Consider the following 12277-nt stretch of genomic DNA (forward strand, 5'->3'; position numbering starts at 1 on the left):
TGGGCGTCACCTCCTCCCTGGCACACTTTTTTTTTGTTTTTTTGTTTTTTTGTTGGGGATATACCCAAATGGAGGAAGGCGGTGCATGCCGCGCAACCCCCCAGACGGCTGGTAGAGAGATGCCCAATTCTTTCAAGGAGGAGGCCCAACAACGGGGCTGAGGGTGTCGGAGAGAGCCCATGTGCACCTTTCCACCCCCATGGTACAGGATAGGTCTCGAACCGACGCTCTAGCAACCCGCCGAAGCGCAAGGCCGAGACTCTACCACGGGACCACGGGAGCCCCCCCTGGCACACTCTTGCATCTGAGTTTTGACAACTTTCCAAGCAGTCGAATTGAAAATATAAAATTGTACTAAATTTAAACTTCTGTAACTCTAACATTTATAAAGTATACGTATAAATATTTGGAAAATCCCCACAACATCCCTGTAGAAAAACAATTTAGAGGAGCATAATCATGGAAAAAATATACTTATGATAAACACTGTACAATACCAGTTTGCCCCTAGCACCATCCATTGCGTGTCCCTGTACAACCCGGGCCAGCTCCGGCAGCACCACAAGCAGCTTGTTCCCAATGCATCCTTGGCTTTATGTGTATATAAATATATAAAAAGATATGCGCACATACATACATAAAAAAGCCTCACGCAATATATGTAAAAACAAAGCTCATTAGTTCTAAGTGATTGTTTTGCTGAATGAAATATTGTATTGTTATTTTTCTCGTTAGCTTAATCCATTAACAAAAAAAAAACTTCCTTTTGCTGGTAAGGTTTGCTCCATTCCTCCCCGAAAAGGAAGCAGTTTTTTTTTTTAATGAACCTTGCAATCATTTTGTTAGATCTTGATAATTATAACAGTGCACACTTTCTTACAGAAACAATAGACATTGCCTTTCTTATAAACAGTTTTGGATAGAAGAGGATGCGATCAGAAACAAGCTCGGTGTGATAGCTTGAAAAAGTTCCTCACCCTGCCCTCACGCGGGTAGGCTGCACTGCCATCAGGCTCATTCCCAACAGCGGCTGGACTGGCGGCAAGACAACTGCACCTGTGTCGCCCACTGTGGTCTACATGTCAGGTTCTGAAGTGAACACTCGCACGGATCCTTGAAATACTTTCCGTAAGTTCTAATACGACGTGATCCTAATCAGTGGACCTACACCGCAGTTCATCAGCCGTCAGCCGTCAGCACGCCTGGCCGCCGCGCGGGGCGCCTCTGCTACATCGGAATATCTCAACAAGGCCTGCAGGATACCTAGCCACACAGTGTTACTCAAATGCGACTCAACTTCCTATTTTCACTAACGATTTGTCTGAAACTATGATCATATTCGTAGTTTTATACTAAATAATACAATATTTGTCATATGGAAACTTCATATACAAGGATGATGGCATGTTACTCCGTGGTGATATGGACCTTCCTTGTCTCCAGGGAAGATGACTTGATGAGTTGATGGGTATGTGGGTAAGCGAGTGTATTATATATAACAGAGTATTAACCTCCTACAAGTTCTCTTGGTTCGCAAAGCTGTATCGCTGGCCACAGCCCCGGTGTACCACAGACGGTGCGCCGTGTCCACTGTCCAGCTGACCGACGCTGTACTTCAGGAAGTGCAAATATGGCAAATTTGAAACAAGTTTTACTTAGTTTAAAATATCCTGCTCCCAACCACTGCATATGACATCCACTTTCCCGCAGTGGTAATGACCTCGTCCTGTGTCCAACGCGCGTGTTGTCCTGTCAAGCGTGGCACAGCAGTCTCGCAGTGTCTCGGTTGTCTGATTAATAAATACGGGAACTAAAATAGCAACGATGCTAGTCAAATACTTCCGCTGCTTTCCTAAACACACTTCTAATAATTTGGTTACTGACTTTGTGACCAATTATCATAATTGAGGAAAACAACCGCGAACTGATTAAACTTAATGTTAAAAAAGACAAAAAGAAAAGTTTCAGTTGATTACGCGATATGGAACGGCATGTCACACTTGTTTGTGCTGGCTGAGAATAAGTTTCTCTCATTTCATGGAATATAATTACCACACTTAGAAGATGCGTAGTACGTCTGTTCTTCCTGAAGTTCTGTAAACTTTGTATATATAATACTATTTTACAATAGTTTGTGCAGTGACAGCCCTTCAAGGTGACAAAGTATCTAAAGACTTGAAGGTCGTGTCTAAATTTGGCAGGAATGAAGTTTGAGTCGCAGGTGATCTTAAAGTAAGCCATTATGTCTCAGCTCGTAGAGGCCACCCAAACCCATTGTTGCTAGCAGGCAGACCCGTTCGCCATGGCCCGACATGGTACTTATTTAAGACGACAATGCAACAAACTACAGATTGTCACTAAATTAAAATATTGCCCCTAATTTTCTCGTACAGAAGTGGAAGATGGTACATTGCTTGTGGAGAGACGTTCACCCCGTGCCCTATGCGTTGGAGGGCTGCGTGGAGTTGGGCTCAATGGTGCCGTTGAGCAGCGCCTCCTCCTGCAGGTCCTCTATGGAGTCGGTGGGCAAGTCGTTGTCGCCGTCAGTGTTCTCGCCCGGCTGGACCTCCTTGCGGTGCATTATACGGTAGCGGTTGACAACGCGACTCCACTTGATAACATTTTCAATCCTTCTAACACCTTGCGGCCCCTCCATGCTGCTAAGTGGAATCAGATTCTCTGTCGGGGTGGATAACAACTTGTTAACTTCTCAATTGCCTCACTTTGACCTGCACAAGTCTTATTCGCCAACCTAACTTGTATGCTTCAGTACAAACCCCTAATAACTAAATCTTACTGAAACTACATACTATTTATTATCTTTCAATATGCAGAAGGAACATGGCAGAGCCACACCAATCCTAAAATAATCCCTTTAAAAAGCAGTATTTACAGTGGTAAGTCAAAACTGCACATTAAAAAGAAAAAAAAAATATCATGATTAAAAAAATGCAGCAGAAGGCAAGGTTATCCATAGAACCTCTCTGCAGTGAGGAGTCCAGATCAAGCCACTTGATCCATTAAATCTTTTTTGTTGTGACACTACTCCACAGGAACTTCAGCCATTAATTAAGCTCTTACCATCTACCTTTACTTCCCTAGATGTGGGGACTTTGTGAACAGAATATTTAATGTATTTCAAAATGTCTTCCCTCATGATAGATCTCTTGGTTGGACTATTTCCATTTACTTAATTTCCTAACAACTCCATTTCCCAGTCACACACAATTATTAGGGATATTCTGGTGCCTTGACACACTTTCTATATAACAACCTAGCAAAAACTTCCCAACAAGAAGCTACTCCGCCGGTTACCGCCTCCGTCCCGATCTACTTTTTGCTGTCTCCAGAGTCTTGCAACACGCTTAGTGAGCAGCACCATGACTACTCTGCTGTACAGAAGGCATCAGTCAAACAAATCATAATTGTGAAGGAAACAGGAGAATAATATAGTCGGGATGTGGCAGCAGAGTAAGCCTGGCCGCAGGAGTGCCACGGGTGTGAAGGATCAGACTGATCTTCAGGAGAATCACAATTGCGTTCTGAACCCGAAAAACGAAAGTGGCAAATCAATACATGTGTCAGGCACAAACTTTTACTCCAGTTAGTGCAGTTAAAACTTTGCATGCCCTCCTTAATCCCTGCTTTACCTCACTGCTGTTTGAAGAATCTTGTATGCATGCCGTCAAAGACTACATTTTTAAACTGGGCCTTCCAAATAAACATAAGTCTATAGGGTTTTTACCAGTCTCCTTTCTATTGGACTGCTATTATTTGGGCTGTCTAATCTACCAGTCATCACGTTCGCTACCAAACCTTTGTCATGAAAGCGGCCCTTCATCCCTTCCTTGTTGATGCTCACTTCCCAAGAGACACCAGAACACTGACCTGTACTTTGCGGCGTGATGCTGGCTTTACTGCGCGACCTCAGCTTCTTTATCCATCCTCCTCCGAACTCTGTCTTCAGGTCTGCCATATGTGAGTCCTCCGTCCGTCCTTCAGTCCTCATATAGTCCATCGCCTTCTCCGAACAGAGGTTACCTGGAGGAAAGAAAGGGACTCACTTTAGCATATTAATGAAGTGAGGTCCGGTTCTTTATCGGGTCCAGAAATGTGCTAAAACTGTAGTAACGAAAAAAATAGCTCTACTGTATGAAACCTGTCGTCCTTGGCACATCATACGGAGTTTCAACTAACGTGGTCAAAACGTTAATGTATCGGTGCTGAATATTAAGCAATGATCATGACGGAGACTTGGGCCGGTACTCTCAAACGCTTCCGCCTCTCACATCAACTGTTTCCAAAGGTCAAAAAGGAGATCACTCGGATTTGAATGGGTACTTTTTAGGTTCATGGTACAGAAGAAGGGCCAAATTACCACAAGTGTCATCAAACTACCCCTAGAAATGCTCAAAACTTCTACGAAAGCCTTGTCAAATATGTGAGCTTGGTAGCCAGAATGTTTAAGTATGGCCCTGAAGAAAACCTCTTTACAAGATTACACTTACATCGGAACTTGAATATGGCGATGATGTACACGATGAACTTGACGAGGAGGTTGAGGGGGGAGGGGGTGCCGGACGTGCGACTCATGTTCCGGATCAGCTTGGCCAGGCCGAACTTCCATTCGGTGTCACTCTTGGCCTGGATCCTTTGGTAGGTGTCGGACATCATAGCAATCAGGAGGTTGATGAGCACCACCACCGTCACCATCTGGTAGATCCCAAACACGATCTGGCCAGGAATAAGAGATCCGTAAGTAAGACGAACACACAGAACAGAGGATGAACGAGGAACTTTACAGAGGAGAGGGGGTATGAAAGTAAACCTGAAGATGTACGCATATGAAGAATACAAGGGTAATGTTTTATAATCAGTTGGTGGGACAACAAATTATTGGAGCCCAGAAGACAGTTTTGGGGTAGGAAGTCAGGGAATATAAGCGGCTGAGTACGACAATCTGGCAACTTTGTTCCTGTTATAACAACCCTTTCCTGCTACCTTGCACTGCTTGCACACAAACCTTCATGAGGGTCTGGCTCCACGCGGGGTGGCTGTAGAAGGGCGGCATGTAGTCAGGCTCCACCAAACCGAACAGTGAGAAGAACAACATCTCGCCCGCCTGAAAAGGGCCCTGCACCGGCGCCTCTGAAAAGTCATGGGCAAGGGAAACAAACACTTAGATGCGAGTTGACAGAGACGTCCATGTAGTTTTCACACGCTGTGCATTACTGTGTGTGCAGCGACTTATCACAAGAAATTATGGAAAATATATCGAATTATGAGACACTGGGACTTGCTTTTTTATTGCTTGGTAGCATGCAGAGGGACTCCTGAGACTCTTAGAATGTCGATGAGGGGACTGACCTGCAGGGGGGTAGCCTGAGCTATCGGAGACCTCAGTCAAGTTGTTAACGTCCGAGTAGATGGGCCGCAGTGGGTTGTAGATGGCAGCCACGTACATTGAAAAGCCAAACACAAAGATGAGGAGAATGACGAGGAAGCGACCCAAGTCCACCATCAGCTTGCCGATGATAACTGCCCAGGGCCCGAAGAGGTGATGGAACGACAGGAAGTCCAGGAGCTGCACCGACGCCAGCAGCAGTGCGATGGCCAGCAGGTTGTTTCTGGTGGACAACAGGAAGCCATCGGTCCTTACTTGCTCCTAAGGGTCACTTCTATCAAAATGACTAATGATAAGGTCATCTGTTGCTATGTTTAGGGATCCATTGGTTCTTATTTGCCTCAAAGGGTCACTTCTATCAAGGTAACGAACGATAAGGTCATCTGTCATTATGTTTAGGGATCCATCGGTTCTTATTTGCCTCAAAGGGTCACTTCTATCAAGGTAACAAACGATAAGGTCATCTGTCGTTATGTTTAGGGGTGGGTGTGGAATGTGACAGTTTGGAACACTATTTTCGTTTATTTTTTGGTATTTTTTTATTTTTTCCCCAATTTTTCTGGCTTACCTAAATAAAGCTAAACTATAACCCTCGGCTGAAAATTCTGAACCATTGGGATTTCCGAAGTATTGGATGCCGGATCATCGGACTTCCACTATTGAGATTCGAAGTTGTATTATAAATCTACAAGATATAACGTAAAGCTTCATTAAAAGAAACATGTTTCGTAGTTAGTTGTATATGTTAACACACTGGCAGTCCTAATTACTTATGATTCCCAAAGTTAAATAGGATATACATCTTTTTCCTTGCTGGCTTTTATGAGTGCAGTTACTTTACCACATGTTTGGCATCTCACCTAATGTACAACATCTCGAATAGCAGCTCTTGGTTCCCCAAGTAGAACAAGCCCACTAGGTGCACGAGGACGCCCAGGCCACTGAAGACCAACACGAACACCTTGATCCAGCCCAGGCCAGCGATGTCTCCGGGGTTCGTCAGCTCCATCACGAGGTTCCCGCTCAGCCACAGCAGCAGCATCCACTCATACCTGGGAGAGTACGCGAGGCGCTGCGGGTTAGTGGGATGAGAAGTACGATATAAGAATTGTATAAATATGGTAACATGAAAAAGAAGAACTGTATTGAGAGAAAGTAGTTATATTTATATCAATGGTGTTGTGGTTAGCATGCTTAGTTACAAATCCGCAGGCCCGGGTTCGATCCCAGTCTCGGCATTCGACGCGCAGTCAGACCAGCTGTTCATCCTCCCGTTCAGGCTGGCTAATAATTAGGTGCCTGGGGAAACTTGGGAAAGGTAAACGGTAGCAATCCGGATGTCACACTGACCCTGGGTCCTGAGATAATGGATTTTTACTCACCGGAGCCACGTGCGAGTGCCCCAAATTTTACCTATTACCTTGTATTAATCTCCTTAATACCACTAGTAATCATGAGGACTAAGAGGCATAGTTTACAGAAAATTTACGTGAGTCAAACAAACATTACCAGTTGGGGATCATGCTTGTGTTTTCCCAGATGGGTCGTAGTGGCGTCACCACCGTTATGATCATCAGCACCAGCATGTACACGTGGGAGACGAGGTAGGCGATGAACTTCACCAGAGGGACCTCGTTGTACATGTGGCCCAGAGGCATGCTGAGGGAGAGGCGTGGCAAGGCCGAGGGTGACTACGAGGGTTTGTACAATGATGCCTGTTTATAAGTGGTTGAAACAAGTGACAATCACTTTTACTTCCCACAGTACACTAATGACATGGATAATTTCATAGAAAGTGTATCATAAAATATTTACGCTATTTTAGTAACTGAAAAGAAAATAACGAATGAACTGGAGAGGTAGGCCTAATGACTTCTTGAAAGAACAACGTGATAACAAAAATATATGTATGAGCCGTGCTGCCTGATAGTAGCTCTGCAGCAGTGCCAAAGGGGTGAACTGTGAACCCTTTTTCTATGAAGGGTTACCTGAAGAAGATCCAAACAGGCGGGAGGAAGAGGAAGGCGAGGAACATGATGATGACCTTCCAGCCGGGCCAGTCCAGGCTGCCCATCCACACGTCCGTCAAGTACCGCTGCACGGCGGGGTGGGCGATCACCTGTCGCCAGACACGAACATTAAACACCAAAAGACAAATGAAAGACAGAATTATCAGCATTAAGTTTAATGTTCAAGAAGCTTACATAAAAGAATATCTAGCAGCCTTCGTTTAAGGGTGATTAATTACAAATTCCCTTGAAAGTCTCCTGAGGACAAAGCCTCGTTTAGCAAGGGAGGAGTGCACGTTACGTATGAGTATTATTATTTTGGCCGATGACTTGCCTCTTTCTGCTCGTGCTCGATGAGGGAGTCGAGCAGCACCACGTTCCTGTTGTCGACGGCCCTGAGGATGAGCCCCGGCGAGGAACTGGCAGCGGAGATGGCCACCAGCTCCGTGGCCAGGTTCTCGCTGTACCGCGACGCCTCCAGCAGGTCCTTGCTGCTCTCCTTTTCCTGCAGAGTTGAGGGAAGACTCTAATTGGCCTTTGACCTTCACAAACAAAATAAATATTTCAAGTTCATGTGTTAGGTACACAGGTCACTCCGCGTGCACCGTGTTGACACCACAACAAACAGACGAGTGTTCAGATGAAGTCAGCAGTAGTAGCACACCAAGGAGTTTTTATTACACATCTTACACACCAGTTATTAAAAATGCTGTGACCATATATATATATATATATATATATATATATATATATATATATATATATATATATATATATATATATATATATGCACATACATACATATTTCTTACTAACATAAATTCAGGTGTTTGTTTATCAGTGTGTGTGTATGTGTGTGTGTGTGTGTGTGTGTGTGTGTGTGTGTGTGTGTGTCTAGTACTGTGTCCTTCAAGGTAAGGGTCGCGTCTCAGTAATTTGGGATGCGAGAGGTTCCTCAGCGCGTGGCCACCTCACATATAGACAACTAAATACCAGTCGGCGGGAGGCTCACACCCTGCATGGAGTACTGTCACAGTGCTGCTCAATGGGCAGCTGTGAGGGTCGTACATATGCTTAACGTAAAAGTGGGCCGCAGTATGAAAGCTTTGAAGCACACTGCTCTACCACTTGCTTTACTACATGTTCATGAATAATAATATCGATACAAATATATACATTTTTTTCATTTTGTAACGAAAAAAAAAAGGCTTCATTTTAAATTTAAAGCTACAACAATACTTGGAAAGATCTTGAAGAAGTTTTTTTTGCATCTATGAAAACAGGTCAAGGGCATAAAAGCAAGAACATAAGTCAGCCAAGCTCAGAATAAGATCCAAAAGGAGGTGAATTTCAGTTAGAGAGGTGAAAGTGATTTTTCGGAATTTAGCAGAACTAGGATACTGATAACTCCTTTATTCTGGTGTCCGATGGACAGCTTTTTTCTGGTAACTTCAGAAATCACTTCATATACTTGTCCGCCCTCGTATGGAGTATGCATCTCACGTGTGGGGGTGGCTCCACTCACACAGCTCTCCTGAACAGAGTGGAGTCTAAGGCTCTTCGTCTCATCAGCTCTCCTCCTCATACTGATAGTCTTCTACCCCTTAAATTCTGCCGCCATGTTGCCTCTCTTTCTATCTTCTATCGACATTTTCACGCTGACTACTCTTCTGAACTTGCTAACTGCATGCCTCCCCCCCTCCCGCAGCCCCGCTGCACTCGATTTTCTACTCTAGCTCATCCCTATACTGTCCAAACCCCATATGCAAGAGTTAACCAGCATCTTCACTCTTTCATCCCTTACAATGGAAAACACTGGAACAACCTTCCTTCGTCTGCGTTTCCTTCTACCTATGACTTGACCTCCTTCAAGAAGAGTGTATCAAGACACCTTTCCAAATGAAATTGACCTCTCTTTTGGCCACTCTTTATACTTTTGTCTGTTGTGGGAGTGGTGAGTAGCGGGCTTTTTTTTCTACACTCTTTTTGTTGCCCTTGAGCCGTCTCCTTTGTAATTAAAAATAATAATAATGAGTCAGTATACATTGCAAATCATAACATGGCTAACACCACACATAAACGCACTAGACATGATGAGGTTATAATCAGTGTATCATTAGACATGAATGACAACACTGAGCACAGACAGTTAGGAACACATCACTCACTACTCCTGGGGACTATTTTATCTTGATAGAAGTAATTAGAAGTAATCATTAGTTTCTAGAGTACCAACCACGCACAGAGAAAATATAGGAAAGAACCAAACAACCAAGAAGAGTTAGTTACCACGAGGAGTGTGCCAACAACACTCTGGTTAGGTCATGCAAGGTTACTGTCCCACCACGACAATGAAGAGCAATCCCGAGGCAGCGACCCAAGCCAGGGCAGATCACACACGACTTACGGTGATGAGCAACTTACATTACAAGGTCAGGAGAGGTGAGGCGGTGCGCAACAGGTGGTGGCCGGGCGGTCAACATCAATAGGTGATTATTTGGCAATGGAGGCACACTGTTATTGTCAACCATTATGTTTATAGCAACTAGGAAAACTAAATATCTGCTACATTTTACTACAGGCAGCAATTACTAACACTCCCTGGCCAACACCATCGGGGCTGCTGCCTGCCGCAAGACTGACCTGGTCAAGACACTGCAGGACCTGATGATGTTTCCTAAATTGATACTTTACTTAAAAAAAATGTAACTCCTTTGACCCACGTCTTTCCCTCAACACACACACACACACACACACACTCCTCCCCCACCCCACACACTTCTCAGTTGTTGGTAGGCAACTTGAAAGCATAATTAGACAAAAGTGTCATTACCTAGAATGTCATTCCCTAGTTAGGGATTCACAACATCAATTCCAAAACAAAAAATTGTGCTTGTCAAACCTATTGACAGCTTAAGGCGTCATAATTCTCCAGACATTGCTTATTTGGATTTTCAAAACGCAGTTGACAAAGTCCCACACCATATTTGATAGCTTGTCTGCCTTTAAGTAAGCATTGCTCAAAAACGTGTTACAAACTGCTTGAACAACAAAGAAAGTGGTGGTCACTGATGGAGGCGCCTCGGAGTCGGCACCAGACACAAGTGGTGTTGCTTGTGTTCCTGTCCACGGACCTGCATATTCATAATTTACATCGGTGACATCAGTTGTACTTATTAATTTAATTTTGAAATTAGATAATGATGCGATGACTGGTAAATTGATGTACTTAAAGGCAGACAAGCTATCAAAAAGATTTGTGAAGAATTTCAGCTTCGTCTGATAAATGGGAGATGCTCTTTAACATAAATAAATGCCAGATTTTTCAAGTGGGAACTAAAAATGGGAAGTCGCCTTTATGATGTGTTCTGCGTCTGTTTATTTTCTTATCCATCAGCAGTTTTTCTTATCCATCATAGTGATTCCCAGCAGTGATCAGTTCATCCTTCTTTGGGAACTAATCAATTTCCATTCAAGAGATTTGGCCAGTGTCCATGTCTGACCCATCCGTCAGGAATATGTATACAGAACAAGCCGTGAGAAGTCCCTTAGTGCTCACCTTGTCTGAGAGGTTGAGGAGCGTGTGGGCCAGCTTGGTGGCCAGGTCGACGGGCGCCGGGGACAGCAGGATGTACTCCTCCAAGGGGCTGTTGTTGTGCTTCTTGCTCATCAGCGTCAGGTCATGAACGAACTGAAATTACATGAATGCAACGCTAAAGAAGAGCGGAAGTATATACGTTGTGCAAATACAGATAACTTTGGAGGGTATGGCTAACGCCGGACTGAAAAAGGAATCCCTAAATACTGTGAAATGAACCCCTTTACCTAAAGAGCAAGGTAGGCATGCAAGCCAATGAGATGTTTGGAGGGTGAAGCGAAGTAGTGTGAGGAAGTCAGGATCAGTGAATTACGTGAGGACTCAAAACACATATATCATGGTAACGCCTCTTTGCTGTAGTCCTGGACTTTGCTCGATGCAGCCAGCATGTGTGTTGTGGTGGACTGAAGCGTAGACATCTTTGTTTTCTCACCTTTTTATCTTCGAGAAGTTTGTACGAGTCATGTTTCTTGTTAATGAGGTAGTTGTACACGTCCACGTGCTCGCTCGCCACGGCCAACACGATGGGCGTCTTGCCTTCGACGGATTTGTCCCCAGGCGACGCCCCGGCCTCCACCAGCAGCTTCACCACTTCCAAGTGTCCAGCCCGAGCGCAGTAGTGGAGGGGCGTCAGGCCATCCTGTGGGCGGCGGGTAACTGTGTGAGTATTTTATAGGAAGGTCCTGAGTCTCGCATGAACGATGTAGAAAGTGCAAACACACTTACAAAGGGTTCCCTTTAGCCTCCTTCACCTACCCTGTCCTTGGCTCCCAGCTCGGCACCTTGGCCCATCAGCAGTGCCACGAGGTGGTAGTGGCCCCGCATGGCCGCGAGGTGGAGGCCAGTTCGCCCTCGCTTGTCTACCTTGGACACCTGTGGCAAAAACAGCACATGATGCAACACTCCATGGAACACCGATTAATAAGTATATAGGTGAGGCTTTGTGGGTGCCTAGTGATGGTGGGTTAGTGCTGCCTCACCTGCTTGGCTGACTTAGAGAGGAGGAGGCCGACGACGGAGGTGTGGCCCCCTATGCAGGCCAGGTGCAGCGGGATGTAGCTCTGCGGCAAGAGAAGAACCTTGATGTACTGGGAGACTCACAGAAATACAGAGGTAACAATTTGTAACATCTCATCTATCATCTACATGATTCCATTACAAGTAGTATAACCTTCATGGTTCTTTTTGTTTCATGAGAATAAGATTTCTCTTGGAGGGGATCCCAACATTTCGCTATTTTATACATAATTACTATGATACACATTA

General features: G+C 44.7%; 1 protein-coding gene across 2 annotated transcripts in view; it reads right to left on the reverse strand.

Moving 5' to 3' along the window:
* Positions 1 to 1123: 1123 nt before the first annotated feature.
* Positions 1124 to 12277, reverse strand: part of LOC126981302 (serine/threonine-protein phosphatase 6 regulatory ankyrin repeat subunit C-like) — a 120228-nt gene continuing 109074 nt past the window's right edge. Inside the window, exons 20-32 of one of the 2 annotated variants that reach the window (XM_050832232.1) lie at positions 11992 to 12072; positions 11768 to 11884; positions 11445 to 11651; positions 10973 to 11104; positions 7748 to 7912; positions 7393 to 7523; positions 6914 to 7063; positions 6265 to 6456; positions 5368 to 5627; positions 5024 to 5148; positions 4509 to 4734; positions 3889 to 4041; positions 1124 to 2679 (exon numbers count right to left, since the gene is read on the reverse strand). In XM_050832232.1, the coding sequence (XP_050688189.1) occupies positions 2441 to 2679; positions 3889 to 4041; positions 4509 to 4734; positions 5024 to 5148; positions 5368 to 5627; positions 6265 to 6456; positions 6914 to 7063; positions 7393 to 7523; positions 7748 to 7912; positions 10973 to 11104; positions 11445 to 11651; positions 11768 to 11884; positions 11992 to 12072 (2178 nt within the window). In that variant the 3' untranslated portion in view covers positions 1124 to 2440. Of the gene's footprint in view, positions 2680 to 3888; positions 4042 to 4508; positions 4735 to 5023; positions 5149 to 5367; positions 5628 to 6264; positions 6457 to 6913; positions 7064 to 7392; positions 7524 to 7747; positions 7919 to 10972; positions 11105 to 11444; positions 11652 to 11767; positions 11885 to 11991; positions 12073 to 12277 lie in introns of both variants that reach the window. The other variant, XM_050832231.1, reaches the window with a different exon arrangement.

Source organism: Eriocheir sinensis, chromosome 47, assembly GCF_024679095.1.
Source record: "Eriocheir sinensis breed Jianghai 21 chromosome 47, ASM2467909v1, whole genome shotgun sequence".
In the NCBI taxonomy this organism is placed as follows: domain Eukaryota; kingdom Metazoa; phylum Arthropoda; class Malacostraca; order Decapoda; family Varunidae; genus Eriocheir; species Eriocheir sinensis.